Genomic DNA, 18,272 nt, shown 5'->3' with positions numbered 1-18,272 from the left:
ATTTTATTTAATTCGGGAAGTTTACTAGACTGTAAAACCGCAAATAAGGCGAAAAATATCGCCCCAAAAAATATTCTGTTTTCGTTATCTATTTTCATTAATTAACTCATCCATCTAAGGGAGGAAAGTTAATGGAATACAAACACTGCACGAAGTTCGGACCGAATGATAAGAAAATTCGTAGGCGATTGCCATTTTTTTGCTAGCCATTTGTCAGCTCATTCTTCGGCATTAATGATGAAGTGTTTTGGAGGGTCGAGTTATTTTGTAAAGTGATTGCACGCCTTGTCACGCGAAATTAACAAGTTCACAGTTTGATCCTATGCCCAGCTTGTACACCATCGTTGCGGTTATCGTATCTACTAACGTCCGACGCCAAAGGATTCTATGAATATTTACAACTGCAGGTTAGCTGCAGACCACCAAACAACTTAGCTAGTCCTGTTTGTTGCAAGTCTTGACCTTAAATTATACCTGAATTTCAAATCTCTCACCAAAGATATTGTCAAATAGAAGAGAAATTTCGTTTGAAAAGTTTTAATAATTCAATGAACTCCTTCGACGGGTGTTTCGTATTTTTTTTTTCGAATTTTTCAGCTTATTGAAGATCCACAGGAATATTCTACCACCTCGATGATTACCGGAGTCTCGTCGATCTCCACTGAAAACAGCTTTTTCAATCTAAAACTCAACTCGTATACTTACATCGCGCAGAATTTATTTTGTCATTATATCTGTTGTACTTTGGCTCAAGAGTGACAAAGAGGCTTACGCTCATTATCATTGTCAGAATAAAGAAGAGCAGCTGGAAGAAGCTGAACACGGACAAGGGAGGAAGCCTTACGCGCAATATAATCAATAATATATTAGGATCATGTACGGCGAAGGTGGATGCACAAATTGCGAAGGGGACTGCGATACTGGATGCGGTTGCTCTTCCTGTCCTACCCATAGATGTAATTCAAAAAAAAAATATATCGCAGATCCTACGAAGGGGTCTGTCAAAATCCCGGTGAAACCACCTGGAAGCAATTACGTCATGCAAATCATTAACTGCGGCGTAAAAAACGACAATTTATACGAGGTAGTTAATGTTGTAATGTAGGAGGAAATTTTTCTCACCTGTTTCATGTTTTTACCTTTGTGTCTTTGAAAAAACAGACAAAGCTCCTATTGGCACCGGAAATCGACATGTCGTCGGTGAAGATCACAGTAAAAAATGATAATCTTAGAGTGACCGCAGTTCACCCCCTGGGGGATCTAGAGAATCAGCTTCCGGGAATCGTTGAAAAATCGGCTTTGGGGGATCTGGTCAGGAGAACCTTGAAACATTGCGAAAATTTTCTGATACCTGAAGAAATAGACGCCAGTAAAGTTCGCGCGGTGATGAACAACGACAGAATTCTTATTCTTACTGCGCCTCCGCAGAAGGCTGTGCAAAAGGAAAAAAAATTACGAAAGTGCAATAAATGCCGATGAAAAATCCGCTCGCAATCTATTTTGTAATTCATTTTAATAACAATTCAGAATCTTGAGGTCGGGATGTGCATTATTCACAAAACAAAAAGCTTGTCAGATCAACCCCCATAAATTCGTCCATGTCCGTTAAATCAGGGTGCACTTCATTCATCTTTTACTTCCCAGATTTAATATTATCTGATTTGGAACACTATCATTATGAAATGTAATAGAAAACGATAGAATGTAAGACTTGTATAATTCATGGAGTGTCACATTGCGTAGTCGCATGAAATTCGCACGAGATAATCATTTCCTGTCCATCCCGCTTCAAGAAAGGGGGTGTTGTCTTGAAAACCGGAGTTTCTTTATTTTAAAATAATACTCGTCGAGGCGATTTTTTTTTCTTTGAGTATCTCAGAGATGAATCTTCCGAGGTCTCGACGGGCGACGTAAAAGATTACAAACTTTGCACAAAGTATATACATCCCTATGTATAATGTGCCTTCGGTGCCTCCCTTCACTTTATATAGCATGTAAATATGATAAATGTGAATTTCACTCGACTGTGGCTAGTTTCATTTTTATATCGTACAATAAACAACAAAAAAATTGAATCTTGAATCTATACGCATGCAGAAAATCGTACGTCGGAGATCGCAATTATTTAATGCTATTCCTGATGAATTTTAGAGAGGAGAATTGTAAAGGGAAATTGACATAACTTCCTTTTTATAGTTGATAATTCTAGATTGTTATGGATAAGCTGCCCCACCATTGCCAAGAAAATGCATATTTCTTCAAACAACAAGATTACATGGACCTCGATATGAAGACGAACGGCGTCCGGACCAGCTTTAAATTTAATAAAATTCCGGACATTTATACGATCGATGATAGGGAATATTATGCGGTAAATGTACGTTGATAATACGGAGAGAACCCGAATTTATTTCAGCTGTTCACTTTTAGGCGGAAATTAAAGTAGAGGGGCTAAAGATAGGTACGGCCGCACTGGCTACCGAAGAAATTTTGAACGTGAAAATGCACGAGACCGAGGGCTTGAAGCAAGTACGGAATTTTAACTTTCTCATTCCACCAGAGGCAAATGCACTCAAGGCGTCTGTAGAGGTTTTCAACGGAAATACCATTTTTGTACGCGCACCGTTGAAAAAAAAATTGTAAATAAATACGTACACGGTATGCAGTCCTAGTCTAAAATATTTTTTTGGTCTGTTCGCAATTAGTCGACGTAACGATTTTAGAAGAAAAAAATTCTAGTTTTTCGAACGACAAGTTAAAAATATAAGGAAAGACGGACGGAATGAGGTAGGAAAGGCAAATGGTGATTAATAAAAATCGCCTTGAAAAATGAAAATTAGTGGTTGTCTCCCATAGTTTTATTCAGATAAAATAAGTCACAGGTCAACGGTGTAACGATGTTTACTTCTTGGCTGGGACCGGCGCTGTTGCTGTCTTAGCAGGTGCTGTGGTTTTTTTCACGGTCTTCGCTGTCTTTGCCTTCTTCGGTTTTGCCGCCTTGGCCTTCAGTATCTGTTTTTTACGGGTCTCTAGAGTTTTCTTGGCCTTCACGACACGGCTAGCTGCGGGAAGTTTGATCTGAAAAATAAAATCCACGGTATTTTTGGTGACCGTCCCGATGTTCTTCGCTCTATAAAAATTTTCAAATCATCTCACCCCTCGTTTCTCAGCCAGGAGAAGATCCTTCTCCAATTGCCGTTTGTTGGCGGTCAAAATAGCCCGGCGTTTCAGTACAGCGGCATATGGATTGAGACGCAACATGGCGCGTGTGTTGTTCAGGGGGTTCAACTTCTTAACGGCACGTACCACCCTCTTTCTGCAATGAAACATTAATTTACGGAAATCAGTTAATCATCGTGAAATGCAGCTCAGCTATTATGGAGATTTTATCGAATGCTTCAGTATTGGAAGAGTGAAATCACATAGATTCAGCAACACGGACCAATAGTATCATCATTTTGTATAAAAGACTAGCTATTAAGGTGTAGAGGTATTTTTTGACAACATATTTATACCTTGGAGCCCTAAGGACCTTGCGGATCTCGTCGGACTTGAGAAGCCTGGCAAGATCGGTGTTCGCCATCTTGGGGAATGGTAGATTGTAGCCAGCCTTGAGCTGCGACTCTTTGCGCCATGTACCGTACAAAGCATCCAACTGATCAAAAGCGGATTTCGTCCAGATAACGAACCGACCTACGTGACCACCAGGGGCCAGTTTCAAGAGGTTCAATTTGTTGATGTTCATTAAATCGACACCTGGGATGTTGCGGAAAGCTTTGCGTAGTCCCTGGAGGAAAAAAATTTCATTTTTTCAATCAACTGCCCAAAATTCATTGCTCAAAGCAGATTAAAATTATCACTTCAGGACTTCTGAGAAAAATCAATGGCACTCATAAACACGGACCAAAAGTATTATCATCATTGGATATTTCAAAATAACCGAATCATTATCCATCAACAGTTTAATTTCATAACTCACCTGATCTTGTCCATAGATGATCAAAGGTCCGCGACGCTGAATGCGACGACGATTACGCATCTTACCCTTACCAGCACGGAATCGTTGGGACTTGTAGACCTGATGACATAAAATATCACAATTATTTCTGATAATGGGATTCCAATACAGTGGAAGTTATTCCACTGGCCAAGTAGTGGACTGTAGTGTGGAAATAACAGAACAACTAACCTTTTGAATATCATTCCAGGCCTTGATGCGACGCAAGAAGATGACGGCTTGCTTGGTCTTGTTGTACTCCTGAATTTTATCCGAAACAACTAACGGAAACTCCGGAATTTCTTGAACCATATGACCTGGTATTGAACATAAAGAACATGATGTAAAAGGATCATCGAATTTCGAAGTACGGCGGTGCCATATGAAGTTAGCAATCAGCACTTTTGAGAATAATCAATGCTAATCAGCAACACGGACCAAAAGTAAATCATCATAAATTATTTTGAAATGTTCTCAGACATCAAATCAAAATCTGAAATATAAACTCACCCTTAGATTGAACAAGGGCTGGGACGCCGGATGCTGCGATAGCAGAAACAATAGCATATCGTTTCTGGTTGACATTGATACGTCTATGCCAACGGCGCCATGGCTTAGTAGGTGCAAACATACGACCTCCACGACACATGTTTCCAAAAGCTCCCTGACCAGATCGGTGAGTACCACCTCCACGGACACGGGGAATACGTGCAACAGCACGACCAGTACCCCATGACTCAGCGGAAGTCTGGTGACCTTAGAAATGATTAGAAACAGAATTTAGTTTGATTTGAATGGAAGCCTACAAAAGTTTTGAGGTAATCTGTGCGGTGCAACTCACCAGCCTCTTTCGATACACAGTATGGCTGACGGCTGTTCTTTGACATCTGTTGGTGAACAAAATTTACCACATCTGGGCGGATGGGGGCTTTGAACACCGATGGCAAAGAGATTGTCTCTCCTGAAGCTTCATTTTTCTCACTGTACACAGTAATTAATGGACGCGCTGATGATAACGACTGAAAATAAGTATTCATGAATGTAGAGACCCAACATCGTATCTGAACTTGAATCTGATGTTAAAACTATCCTCATCGTCGGCTGTTCCAACACCACTGAATTCGTGAGAAACGTTAGTTATGGTAAACACAATATGAATTAAACGCGATTTTTGACCCAGCAATTATCCGGTGAAATCTGATGACATGCACATGGCGGCGATGATGGCGGTGTATCAAGAAATGGTTTCTAACCTAAGAGAACCTGGGTGTATTCATCCGAGGAATGCACTAAGAATATATATTACGGAATATCGAAGTTAAATGTATAACCAGCACTTATTTCAATTGACACGAATCTGATACTAAAAAGGCAAACCCGACTTGGGTTACGTTTTACACGTGGTCAGGTACACGGAACATTTGAGCTATTGTGAAGCTCAATATTAGCGCTGAAGCCACGATAATGAAATTAGAAAATGTGAGCACTGCTTAAAAATTATAATTCTACAGTGAAATCAATGGTACTTACCATCTTGACGAGTCACTAACGTATTAATTCATGAACCAAACACCAACCAGGCTGCTTGCACGCCTTGCCTGGCCATAAAGGAAGAAGAAGGAGGGCGGAAGTCGTCTAAATCACAATTGCGCACGACTGACACTCAGAAATTCAGAGCGGCAACACGATAGTTGTTCCACGTTAAGGAAAAATTAAATGGTATGACTAAAACCGATTGAGCGATACTATTGTTTTATTGTTTTACAGATATTTTATTTATTCGTCATCAATATTTTATTATTAAAGTGCTCTCACACCTTGCAGAGTAAAAAAAATTATTCAAGATTGAACAAAGGTTGGTCATTCTGTATTCTACGAGACACGGGGTCAGCAGACCTACCGCAACGGATCCCGTCCAATCAATTATATTTTCCAAACATTGTACGAACTGACATTTGCGTGATTTGATTTTTGTTCAGCCTCCCTATAATGGCAGGAGAAGTTATCGTTGATGCCTTGCCGTATATCGACCAAGGATACGACGAGCCCGGAGTTAGAGAGGCGGTAAGTGAAATTTTTGTTCTCTTTGTTGTATTTTTCATTCACATAATTTTATAGCCTTTGATTGGACCATCAAGAACTTCCAGGTTATATCAAGCAACTCGGTAGTTTCGCGCAAAGTATAAATTGATATACCTTTCTAGGCTTTGGCGATGGTAGAGGAGGAAACGCGACGTTACAGGCCTACTAAAAATTATTTGGAGCATCTGCCACCTCTAAATATAAATGCTTTTGAGACTGCTGTCATAAAACATGAATTTGAAAGGCTCCAAAATCGGCTTCCGATGGAAGTTTTGAGCATGAAACGTTATGAACTACCACCACCTCCACCTGGTAAAATGAACGATATTGCTGCTTGGAATGAAAGTGTTGAAAACAGCATGGCACAACTCGAACATCAGGCTACTAGGTATGTGAGCGAATTCTCTCATCTATGTGTCTCTATTCTATTTCATGTCTAAGCTTCTCTTACCTTATCCTCAGAATTTGCAATTTGGAGCTGATGATGGAGTACGGATGTGAGGCTTGGAAGTGCTACCTAGAAGTATTGATGCAGTTAGTTTCACAAGCACAAAAGCAGCTTCAGGGGTTGAGGAAAACTATCCAAGAAGTGAACTGGCAGAGAAAATCAATGCAGACTCAGGGTGGTGAGAAGTTAAGGGCCTTAGAAGCTCAATGGGTTGGATTAGTGTCCAAAAATTATGAAATTGAACAAGCTTGCGTTCACCTGGAGGAGGAGATACACAGGTGTCAATATTTGAAAAGCAAGAGCGAGGAGGCCGGCGATGTCCCCCAAGAAGAACAGGAGCCTGCTGTTCCAGAGAAAAACGCCACTGAAACCATGGCCATGGAAATTGGATCCGAAGAACCTCAACCGGTGTGACAAATAATCTGATGAATTTTTGAATGTAATTAATTCATGTCGTGAGACAAACCACTAACTGCTATGATGGTTTGATGTGGCGCGACCCTCGATCTACGAATTCTCAAATTCCGGTGACAATATTTGGAATGAAGTGTGAAGGTGGATCAGTGAATGATGGTTTAATTCTCAATGGATCTACTGTAATAAATTTTCCAATATACTGACAATGAATGCAAGTCGACTTTTATTATCCATCGCAATCCCTGTTTATGAGATCATAGGTCAGGATGTTATATAAAGCACATTTTATTTATCGGTAGTCTACATTTATCACGCTTCAAGTATGCCTACAATATACATATTTACAAATCAAAATCACTAGCTAATGTTTATAACTATTTAATGGTCAATATCTGTTACCTATTATAAGGTATCAGAAGTTGTTCGGAAAGACATCAGTATATTAGATTGTATATTGTTAGATTTTTTCTTTTTATGTTTTCGTTTTTTTCACAGGCCTAGCGTGTGTACATTAATATATATGTATATATTTATATAAATTACGATGATAGCTGCATATTATTACGTCACAGAATTATAAAATAATTAATTACAAAGCGATTTGCTAGCAGCCAGGCAATTAGATTTTCAGGCAATAATTATTATTCCCAAGTAAAAAAATACATAGATTCGATCCGTCGCGACCGACCGCATCCACGATCACTGACGATAGGAAAAAAGTATTTAAAAATACTTGTTGCTTAAATCTTTAGTCATTCTTCCAACTCTTATCTACTTGTGTGTCATAATGAAGTCTCACTCGCGCCAGAACTCTGAGATTGCAGGGGCAATGTTCCCTTGTATCCGGTCGACTCCTCCTCTAACATCGCTATACGCTGCTTCAGTGACCTTACCTTAAAATTCAAATAAATAAGTATTAATTAAAAATTAATAAGTAATAGGACCTGTACCATTAATCATTGGCTCGCGCCCATAGAGCTTGCGCCCTACCCAATATTAACTGCGCATTCAGAACGCGCATCTCACGGATGCTTCGCGGACTAAATTCGCGATGGCCGGCAGTAGGCTACTAAAATTGCCTGGTGTAGGATGTTGTGTAGGTTATTGTAAGATTTGTTGAAACAAGTAATTATCTCAGATGCGTAATTTGGAAACCCGTGGGCTGGGATACTGGTTGAAAAAGTGGCCGGGTGAAAGACTTCTTGGCGAATTCAGATTCCTACCAGTATTTTTTTGCCTTGGAGCAATTCTGGAGTTTTCTATGATAAACTGGCAAGTTGGGCAAACGAATTTTTACAAAACCTACAAGAAAAATCAAGTTCAAGAAGCAATTCAACGCTCTCAACTTATGAATCGTTCGAATACATAGCCAGCCTGTGTACAGATCAAAGTTCGTTGCAAACAAAACTGGACTACGTTCTTCAAGAGTAACTTGGTGCCATTCTCAAAATGCCAGCAGGAGTCTCCTGGCCTCGATACCTCTCATTTTTCACAGCAGCTATGCTGTCAATGTTCGCTGGTTCTCAGACAGTCCACTACTATTACAAGCCCTTGGATGACTTGAATGACCTTATAGAGCAGGAGCTCAAAAGGCGAAGTGGCCCAACGTAGATCAATGCCTCCGACATTTGTGTATGAATTAAATTGTATGTTGTAATATTATGTAGTGTAGACTTAAATTATACGGTATCCAAATGAATGGACAGGTGTTAATGCAATGATAAAATTGATATTCATCACTACATTTTTGCCTTACCTGTGCTCCATGTCTCTCTACCATTTCCAGCATTTGTTGCTCCAGCTTCTTAAGTCGAGATTGATATTTTTTCTTTGATTTTTCCATAGACTGTACCAAAGCTCTATGATGAAATTAAAAACGGACATATGTAATGAAAATTTGAATCAAGCATTAAGCAATTTCATTTAGGTGAAAAATTTAAATCATTACCCATTTGCTCGTTTCAAGTCTTTTACAAGCTCGTCGGACTGAAGATGTCGGGAATCCAGATTGGCATAGACTTTGTCAAAAGTAGATACGAGCTTTTGAAGACGATCTTTTAATCTCGCTTCTCTTCCCAATGCTTCAATCAATTCCGACTCCATGCCCTCGCTCTCGTTATCGCTCATGATGTGATCCTGTTATTCGAAATTCAAGTAAAGTCGTACTTTTTACTCTACTAATTCGTTTTTTACAGATTTGCGAAGATACCTTATTAGCCGTTATTGCCGGTGTGGCTTCCATGTCTCCCAGTTGTTCCTGAAGGTGCAATATAGCTGCGTACTGTGCGGCTATCTGCGTGTCCTGAACACCCAGTTTTAATTCTATTGTTGCCCGTTCTTTTTCCAAAAGAAATACTCTCGCCCTTAGCTCAGCCTTGTCCTCTCTCATAGCCATCAATTCCTAGTAATGGACGGCAATTATAACAGATAGAAAGAAATTATCTGAAAAACCGCTCCAGAATTACGGAACACACCTGCATAAGTACGGCCGTTTCTAGATCTAATTTTCTGGCCTCAGCTAGTGAAATCGTATTCTTCGAGTTCAACGGCTCCGCGTGAACACTTTCCAGTTCAACTGCAGTAGATCGAACCATCGCCCGGTCGCTTTTCATTCTACTAATATGCTTCCTAAGCCGTTTTTCATCGTCGATCCCCCAAGTTACTTCGGAGCTGTAGGAATAAGAATTCATTTATTATACTTTGATCTACTCACTTTAGTTTTACACAACTTACTCGTCGGACAAAACCATACTGTCCTCCCAGGGTGCGCCTAACGCTGTGCAATCGTTTTCAAGCCTATTCAACACATGATACGCGACGTTCTCCGCAGTTCTCCTGATGTCAATCGTCGCGTTACTTCGGTCAGTGGACAATGCTATCTCACTTTCTAGTAGGGCTACGAGAACATCGTAAGCTTCGATAGCCCGGTCGCTGTACGATAATGCTAAACGTAGCGCGGTCGCGTTTGATTCGTATTTTCCGACCAGCAAGCTGAGCCTGAAGCCACAAAAAAAATTAATCGATAAACGAAAGTTCGATGTGACTGTTTTTTTACACGCATGATTGGCAAATGACCGACCTGTCACATTGGGCTTTACTCTCGTGAAGAGTGAGTGCCAGAACGGCATTATTAGCCTTAGCATGCTCCAGTCTGCTGTTTAGCCTCTCAGTTTCGACCTCGAATTGCTGCTCCGAACCATTTAATTCCTGCAAGTTCGACTGCTCCATAAGATCGGATACCAGATGCTCAGCCACCATAGTTGAGCAAACCTAAATTTGAAAAATAAGAGATATGAGCGATAAAACAACTTGATTAAGCAAATGTTAAATAAACCATTTCTTACACCGAGATTGGTGATATCGGGTCCAGTAATATGTCTTTCGTCGGTACGTTTTAGTCTTACTCGTTCTGCCATCTTCAGAACGGGTGCTTCCTCTCTGGATATTGTTTTCGTTGGCGGAGTTTGCAGCGGAGGTAACAACGGCGAACACGGAGCCGTTAGCGGCTCAGGGGAGCTTGTGTTACCCCGTATCTAAAAAAAATTTCAAACATAAAAATTGCCACCCCCCAAAACTAGCTTATCATGTACGAAAAATTTCCGCGATCTCATGAAGTCTCGTGAGAACAAAAAGGCGACGTACCCTGAGATCACGTCGTAGAGAGTCGCTGCGATTGGCAGGAAAATTGTTTTGTCCCTGATTTTTGTACTGAGCCAGTTGAGCCTGTAAGCTTGCAATTTCCGTTTTCAAGGCGTTCACCTCATCCTGAAGGGCGGCTACGACGACGCTCTGACACGAGGCAGCTTGCTGAGTTGGTTCAGGAGTCGGAAGGGCTGCTGGACTCTCCAAGGTTTCTCTGCCGTTCTGCGGTTTCATATTGTCTCATTTATCTTTCATTCCAACTCGCAGAAGATATCCGAACTCAAAGACTGAGCTATTCTGTGTAATTCATTTAGTAAAGCGTTTCGGCTTGAAGAATTATCGAAATAAGCCTGCGGGTTTCGGAGAGTTGGCTGTATTTTTACATTAAATCTGTGGTTTTCTTAATGCGCTCGTATACCGATAAGCGATGTGCAAGCAGGTAGGTATAATGCCCTGTAATAACTATGTTTCACCAGAAATGAAATAACATTAAATTACGTTAAATTGGCCATCCGCAGTTTGTTATATATGTTGCTACCTTACCCCGAGGTGAGCATTCCGCTGATTTTTATTATTATCTTTATCATTTTTTAGCTTTTTCATATCCTCGACGGGGTAATTCAGCTGGCGCACAAGTAGCAGTTGGTAATACCGAAGTAAAGAAGAAAAAACTCCTTGCTGCAGCAACACAGGTGTACGCGTTACGTTATGAGTGACGAACCCGTGTTCACGACGTACCTCGGCTTTTAAAGTGGGACTTTATACACATGTATATCCCACCGTTGCCTACACTAATTGGCTTGAATAACTTGGGATAATTATTCTTCTTCTCCGCAATTAACCCCTTCTCACCTCACGATTAACCATCTTTTACCCTTTACGAATCCAGAGAATATACTTGAAGCAAACTCATTCGACCCTCGCATACGACCTAGGTATACAACTAACGGCGTTAATCACTCCATGTGAAAGCTTTTGAAATGATAGCAATTTGAAAGATCGTTTTCACATTGTATTCATACGTTGGACGCTGCTGCGTGTTTGCATATAATGAAGCCATAAAAAAAACTTTAAGAAATAAAATGCGCGACGAGCTCACCTCTGTTGGACGGTGTTCGATTTCACCGCAACAACTGGAATCCGCGTCGCCAAGGGTTCGATCTCCGTCTCCGTGTAGATCACCTCCGCCTTCGCTCTCCTCAACTGGATTGGTAATGGATCCTTCGGCATCCCGACTGGTCTCAATTTCTTGAAGAGAAAAAAATCCGTACAATGATAATAACAGTTTCCTACATCATGAATTTTTTTCGTAACATCATCTAACCGGATTCGTCTTCTTCGGCGATAACCGTAGCTCTGTGTCGTTCTAATTGACGTCCAAGTTCGGCAATTACAGAATGAAGTTCAGTGAGCCTTTCCTCGTGTCTAGCAGCCTGCTGTTCCGCTCTTTGTTCTGCCCTCGAAGCCTGCGCTTCAGCCCTTATCAAAGCTGCATCGGTCGCTTCTCGCGATCTGGTAGCTGCCAACAGCCTCGCGTTTAATTCGGCGACCTCAGATCGTAGCGAAGACAGAGCTGCGGCGTGGAGCTAAAACCGAATAACGAAAAGAAAAAACTATACTTCGATAATGATATTTATCTAGCATACGTTATGCCGAGTAATTATACCTGCTCACGGTCCGGCAATAACAACTTAATTACAAGGCAGAGTCGGTTAATGATAAAGCTTATTTCACGATTACCTAAGAGTTGACTCTGGGAATCATGTGACCAGCTTTTGCATGCGCTAATTAATTTTCTACCAGTGAATGACGCTTCGTTTCTGTTGGAACTATCGTACAATTGTGCGACATTCAATTTCTGAACGTATTCAAGAGTCCGGCAGAATTCAAGGTAATATAGTATAGTCAAGATCGGTAAAGGTCGGTTCGAGTAGATCGGCGGACTATAAATACTCCTCCGTATCTCGGTTACGTTATTAGTACGAGAACGAAGAAGACCGGAGAAACAGGTATACATAAAAATTTTATAAGCTCTGGAAAGTGTACCTGTATACATCGAAGCGATATCCTGATTTTTATCCCTACCATCCCGGCGCCATTCCATCGCGGAATTCCCAAAGGCAACTGGAGTTGGAGTTCTGACGCAGTCGAGTAAGTCTATCGATTATTGTCTACGCCATATCTATACATATATAGGGTAATGGCACCTGCAGTAGTCGGACAGTCGAGGATTCTATTCCAATTGACTTACGATTCAAACCTGTTTCATCCGATCAGATTTTTTGGGTGCATTCGGCCGTTCTCAGATGCTCCCAGTTTCGATACTTTTATATCAGATTCAAACATTACGTACAAAGAATTATCAATAAGCATCACCTGAAATTCACCTACATCGAATATTACGATAATATGTGGGTCAATTTTGAGACTGTTGGATGGCGTCCGACGACTGGGATCGTTACCCACACGGTAGTACAAAGAGGCAAGTTGTGAAATTGATATCATGTATGAAAAAATGATCTGCAGAAAGACGAAAAGAGAGATCACGGAGCAATAAAGATGTGGAAGAGCATGAGGAGCTACTTTTTGGTTGCGATCGTGATCGCGCTATTAGCGATAACGATAAAATCGGCACACGGCGCCAATGACGAATACATTCATCTACCAGGAAAGAGTTGCGCGGACGCACCGAGTTGTCCTGATAACAGACCGTGTGTAATGGCACCACCCCATTGCAATATTGGTACTTGCGGTAGCAAACCGGTACCAACTTGTGGTCCCCGCCCATAAGTACGATTGCTTGAGATGATTTCTAAACTATGTTATACTCGTACAGTTAATATTACACCGTCCCTCTAATCTGTAAATATCCCAGCCATTTTCTGTTGTTAAAAAAAAATTCGTTACAAAAATAAAATTCTAATTATTTCTTCCTCATATTTTATTGCATTTTCATGTATGCGAGTAAATTGTCACGTAAATAGAAGAAAAAAATTTAGGTTCAAGTGTGCAGCGGTGTATTAATAACAAAACTGCTTTTTATAGAGTAGATTTCCATCTTGGTATAATAATAATTATACATAGGTATATAGAGAGTTATACGCTGTATTCTGGCGTCATTGTGTAAGTGGTTGCTTAAGAAATGATCGTTCGTTTTTGTTCTTGGATTCTATTCATCGTATAGAAAGAAGAGTTCTGAAAACGCTTGGCACCCCTGCAGCATCATCAGCAGAATACCCTGCAGCTAGACACTTGACACAAGAAACTCTATAGGTATATCCAATGGCATATGGCGTCTTCCAATTTGAACTGTTTTCTCGCCCTCCGCGACGGCCGTAGCAACGTCGCGTTGACCTCGTGCCAACTTGTCTATAACCTGGATTGCACCGAGGACTCGGTCTCGTAACTCACGGAATATAACTGTACACATTATGCCTCATCGTTATCCCGTGTAATCCATGAAAATGAGTGTCGAGTTTCGCCGGATGTCGCGGTCGGAGAGCAGAAAAGGGTCGTACCTGAAGCAAACGAGTGAGGGATCGGGTTGATCGGGGCACTACAATCAATGTCCTCTATCGCATTAGGGTTGGGTTTCCCGCCGGTGTATCCGACGAGCATCTGCCGAGGGTCAACTTTCTTTTATTGATATTATTATTTTGTTTTTTTTCTATCATCTTATAGTCGGCGTGTGCATTAGCTCCGACCATTGATCAAGCTCGACTCCTCGTGGTTATTTTATTTCAACAGCATACTATGAAAGAGTGAAACGACGTGACCGAAGGGAATCCGAATAGCTGCTGTCTGGAACTTTGATCTTTCAGGAAGCAAGAGAGTAACGTCTTGACTCGAACCCCATTTCTGACCCCGAGTGACCTCAATATGTGCAGGGGTCCAGCAGGTAGGCCGTCCGTGACGGGGGTTGTTATACTTCGTCGTCGTTGTCGTCGAGGTATGAGTGTCCTAGCTGAATAAGCTGTGCAGGTAATGCGCCTACAGTGTGTGAGTGAAATGGCGGAAGGCCCGAGAGGCGTTCCTGAAGCCTTTTACGTAATTGCACGACGAGTCGGCCTATGCAGAATCATCCGCTGCCGCAGCAACGAGTAGGTGGGTCCATTCAAAACCGCCAAGTTCAGTTCTAGGTATGCGGGGCACGAAGCTCTTTTGACGCGCCCTGCCTATTCTAGTATGCTCGTGCATCGTGCGCCGCATATTATTAGTCTTTGGTGGAAGTTGAACTGGTGGTAGTTTGCATTATGGGCGAAAAATCTCCGCCGCACTTCTGCGGGCGCGCGCGCGGTTATCTAGAATAGGAAATCTGGAGCAGCGCAACGAGAAGATGTTCTCTTAAACCGAGGACATTGCATTTTTCACAGGTGCACCGCGGTTACTCTTGCCATTTTACGAAAGACGACCTTGACTCTTTTTCATCTATCTTCAGTCTTTGCCAGATTTGAAGTTGCCCTCGTAGCCGCGGATTATTATTTATTATTTTTCCGCGAATCGATTTTCAGCATGTGGTACTCGCGACGAGATGGAATACGAATTCTCCGAGTCTGCCCTATTCCTTTTCCCTCTATTTATGATCGTATATATCTACACGATACGCCCGAAGCTGAAACGGACAGCATCACCTTCCTCGGCAAAGTAAAACCTGCAATCAAAATAGCTAGCGGTCACTGCTACTGCAGCGGCATCAGCAGCGCTGGGTACGTACCTACCACCGATCTGACGACTGTAAACCGCGGAATTCGCCCTCTCCTGCTTCGGTAGTACCGAGAACCTGGTTCGAAAGTCTGCTTATATGTACCGATCTCTTCCAAGACGGAGCATAAACTGCCTCAGTAACGTTCGCCGCTACAGCGTACCGAGTTCTTAGGTATCACGAATTGGCACCGAGGAGACTCGTGGCTTCGATCACCCAAAAATAAATTCTCGACGAGCTAAAAAGCTTGATGGAAACACATGGAAAATAGAGCGTAGAGTTGACACGTACGAAGGTAAAGATGTAGATGATATTAAGCTGTATATATATAAAGGCGATTCGGTTGAACAAATCCAAATGGGATGTAGCGTCGCGTTTCCGCGCGCGGCGTTACTTTCTTCTCGCTCATATACGCACGTAGTTCCAGAGATTAAGTGTGTGGTGAAACTGATGCTGCGGTGCCTTCAGAAGTGCACAGCCCGCGGGTCCCGCGGTGCGGAGTATTGAGAGAAAAAAATGATAAGAGCAAAAAGGAATAGAGTAAGAGAGAGAGAGAGTGAAATGAAGATAAAAAATTCGACTTTAATTCAAGGAGCTTGCGGTGCAGCAGCAGCAGCAGCAGCAGCGGGGTATGAAGTTCTGAAAGAGCGTTTTCCGCGTCACGGCGGAACGTCGGGCGACGATGAGACCGAGAAGAATAAAGACAAAGCAGCGCGCGTCGTCTTTGAGAGGCGCTAAGCCGCAGCGCTTAAAACCTTCGGTGGTGGTTTTTCCGCGGAGCTGCGTATACCTGTACCTATATCGCGTCGGCTGGGGGTTGCGCGGAGATAGGAGAAGTTGGAAGGCACCCCGCTGCACAAGCGGCAACGACGGCAGCCATCAGAAAAGACGCAAAGCCCCCGGCAGCGGCGGCGACTCCACCCCCATCTTCAGACGAGATAAGTCTACCGTGTGCGGGCAATTAGCCGCTATACGAGAAGTAAGGTAGGGTAACCGCGACTACGAGGGGTCAAGCGAAAAGTGCAAAAAACTCTAAAAAAGACACACGTACGTCGCTAATGAGAATAACGCGGATAGGTAAAAGGCACATGGATATTATATGGGTAGGTTGATACCTTATACCTAGCTGGGGCAGGTTGAACCGCTAAGCAAAGCCACGTTCGCTCGCTTCTTGACGGCCACCGGGCTGTCATGCTGGTATCTATAAATCACTCGTTAACAAGCATTTCTTGGGAGTGGAAGAATTACTACGTACGCCTCCAGCCTTCGCGTTCGCGTAGCTGCCGCTAGCTGCACCGGAAAACGCGAGAGATGAAGAATCATCGACGTATAAGAAATTAAATTTTATATGTACCGAAGTCAGTGGCGGAAACCTCGCACCTACGTAACGCATACCGAGAAGGCTCGAATAGACCGCGAGCATGTTCATCCGTATCCCGAAGCATTTCAACCCCTGACTCTTATATCTTCATCTTATAAGGCTCTTGGGTAGGCGTCGCCGCATTCCGCCCTCCTATACCTATATCGCTTCGTCGTCTTATTCTGTGTTCAACCGCCGCACGTGTCCTGCGCAGAATATACTATATTCCACCGGTGTTCGGTCTTCGGAAAGAGTGTAGAGCTAGAGCTCCACCGAAACGTGGCGTACATTGTGTATCCTTTAATCTTGCAAATTACGTAGCTCTTCGCATCGATCGGCAAACAACCCGTTCAGGTAGAGTAAATTCCGAAATTGTAGTGGAGCTTTACCGGTTGGTGCGTATTACACCACAGGGAGTGTCGGGAGATCGGACGCGCATATTCGATAGTCAAGGACTTGCGAGGAAAGGGGGGGAAATAGTATGCAGAAATTGAGCGTAGAAAAAAGAAAAAACGAAAAAGAAGAAAAAGCACAACGCGAGAACAGATGAATTGTGAATACGTCTACAACTAAGAACAAGGGTGTAGTTCGGGATGAAAAAGCGATAATAGGATTCTGCAGTATTTTCAAGAGAGATTTTTCCGCAGGAGGATAGGGTCTATTCTCATTCCGCGGTGTAACTCCGTCCCCTCTTTAAACTTTAATCCTCGGGAAATGATGATCGGTTTCTCATCTCTGAGACCAGAAGCGATAGTGAGAGCCCGAGGGGATAAGGTGGGAATCGATACACGCGGTAATTTCGCTGCACCTGCAGCTATTTCATCCATCGAGAGGGTCGCGGATTCCCGCCGTTGAAAAAAGCGTCACAGCCAAGAGAAGAGACGGTGGAATAACAAAAGAAATGTTCTTTTTTCAGAATCTTCAACGGAGTTAGTTTAAGTAACGGAAAATTTTTCAATCTGGATTTCGCCCTCGCGCACTCACCTTCCGTATTCTGTGATAATCCTTCACGATGGCGCCCGGGGAATTTCTATGACGCTTCAATAATATCGTAACCCCTCCCCGTAACTTATACCCAAGATACTCTCGAAGAGTTCTGACCCCATGATCCTCTTGTAAAGGATAACGAGAATAGGTACGATAAAACGTCAACGATCCTAGGATCGCTATTCACGTAACTGCTCGTAACACAAATTTTCCATGACAAAATGACGCGGTAGTCGTGTCAATAACTCACGTTTTGTTGATCCCTGTTATCGGCTTCGACCTGTATCGGAATCGTCCTGTCGCCTCTCCTGTCCCCCGGACAACACAACCATGACCTTGATCTCCTGAGTCCGGAGGCGGGTTCATCGTCGTCGTCTTCGACCTCGTCTTCGGTGGTTGCACAATGAACGTAAACGAGGTCGTCCCTCCTTTGCGGTACCTCGGCGAGATCCTTGCCGTTAGCTTCTCTGAGATTCGACAAACCGAGGTGGTTATTCGGGGGATTATGATGATGCCTCAGATCAAGTCCCTGATTATGTTGTTCGCGTTGCTGCTGGAGACGCTCCAAATAGAAGCGAGACTCCGCGGAGCCATTAGCGCCGGTCACCGTGAACCCCGCCACGGCGACCCCTGAATG

At 42.7% G+C, this 18,272-nt stretch overlaps 5 protein-coding genes and 1 long non-coding RNA gene across 8 annotated transcripts in view; 3 read left to right on the top strand and 3 right to left on the bottom strand.

Moving 5' to 3' along the window:
- The first annotated feature begins 313 nt into the window (after nt 1–313).
- Nucleotides 314–1,962, top strand: LOC105693315. Its single transcript, XM_012413155.2, has 3 exons — nt 314–407; nt 598–1,084; nt 1,162–1,962. Exons 2-3 carry the CDS (start codon nt 875–877, stop codon nt 1,477–1,479), a joined length of 528 nt encoding a protein of 175 aa, XP_012268578.2. The 5' UTR covers nt 314–407; nt 598–874; the 3' UTR covers nt 1,480–1,962.
- An 874-nt stretch (nt 1,963–2,836) lies between these two features.
- Nucleotides 2,837–5,683, bottom strand: LOC105693467 (60S ribosomal protein L4). The gene is made up of 8 exons (XM_012413416.3): nt 5,528–5,683; nt 4,839–5,016; nt 4,508–4,753; nt 4,190–4,314; nt 3,980–4,078; nt 3,516–3,787; nt 3,157–3,316; nt 2,837–3,078 (listed from the first exon to the last, which is right to left on the bottom strand). Exons 1-8 carry the CDS (start codon nt 5,528–5,530, stop codon nt 2,902–2,904), a joined length of 1,260 nt encoding a protein of 419 aa, XP_012268839.1. The 5' UTR covers nt 5,531–5,683; the 3' UTR covers nt 2,837–2,901.
- Nucleotides 5,684–5,883: 200 nt separating this feature from the next.
- Nucleotides 5,884–7,159, top strand: LOC105693468 (pre-mRNA-splicing factor SPF27). The gene is made up of 3 exons (XM_012413417.3): nt 5,884–6,061; nt 6,202–6,467; nt 6,542–7,159. Exons 1-3 carry the CDS (start codon nt 5,987–5,989, stop codon nt 6,939–6,941), a joined length of 741 nt encoding a protein of 246 aa, XP_012268840.1. The 5' UTR covers nt 5,884–5,986; the 3' UTR covers nt 6,942–7,159.
- Nucleotides 7,160–7,213: 54 nt separating this feature from the next.
- Nucleotides 7,214–18,272, bottom strand: part of LOC105693466 (colorectal mutant cancer protein) — a 39,368-nt gene continuing 28,309 nt past the window's right edge. For 2 of the 3 annotated variants that reach the window (XM_012413415.3, XM_048657900.1), the window contains exons 4-14: nt 11,911–12,172; nt 11,686–11,834; nt 10,587–10,808; nt 10,289–10,477; nt 10,024–10,214; nt 9,678–9,941; nt 9,419–9,614; nt 9,154–9,345; nt 8,893–9,080; nt 8,701–8,803; nt 7,214–7,837 (exon numbers count right to left, since the gene is read on the bottom strand). In XM_012413415.3, coding sequence (XP_012268838.2) covers nt 7,727–7,837; nt 8,701–8,803; nt 8,893–9,080; nt 9,154–9,345; nt 9,419–9,614; nt 9,678–9,941; nt 10,024–10,214; nt 10,289–10,477; nt 10,587–10,808; nt 11,686–11,834; nt 11,911–12,172 — 2,067 coding nt within the window. In that variant the 3' untranslated portion in view covers nt 7,214–7,726. Of the gene's footprint in view, nt 7,838–8,700; nt 8,804–8,892; nt 9,081–9,153; nt 9,346–9,418; nt 9,615–9,677; nt 9,942–10,023; nt 10,215–10,288; nt 10,478–10,586; nt 10,809–11,685; nt 11,835–11,910; nt 12,173–12,252; nt 12,762–18,272 lie in introns of those variants that run through there. The other variant, XM_048657904.1, reaches the window with a different exon arrangement.
- Nucleotides 8,252–8,643, top strand: LOC105693469 (protein brawnin). The gene has a single exon (XM_012413418.3). It carries the CDS (start codon nt 8,394–8,396, stop codon nt 8,553–8,555), a length of 162 nt encoding a protein of 53 aa, XP_012268841.2. The 5' UTR covers nt 8,252–8,393; the 3' UTR covers nt 8,556–8,643.
- Nucleotides 13,349–17,879, bottom strand: LOC125501661. The gene is made up of 2 exons (XR_007279264.1): nt 15,301–17,879; nt 13,349–15,237 (listed from the first exon to the last, which is right to left on the bottom strand). It is a non-coding gene; the product is annotated as an uncharacterized LOC125501661 (long non-coding RNA).

This window comes from Athalia rosae, chromosome 1 (assembly GCF_917208135.1).
Source record: "Athalia rosae chromosome 1, iyAthRosa1.1, whole genome shotgun sequence".
Classification (NCBI taxonomy): Eukaryota; Metazoa; Arthropoda; class Insecta; order Hymenoptera; family Athaliidae; genus Athalia; species Athalia rosae.
This window is presented reverse-complemented; position numbering and strand designations above follow the sequence as displayed.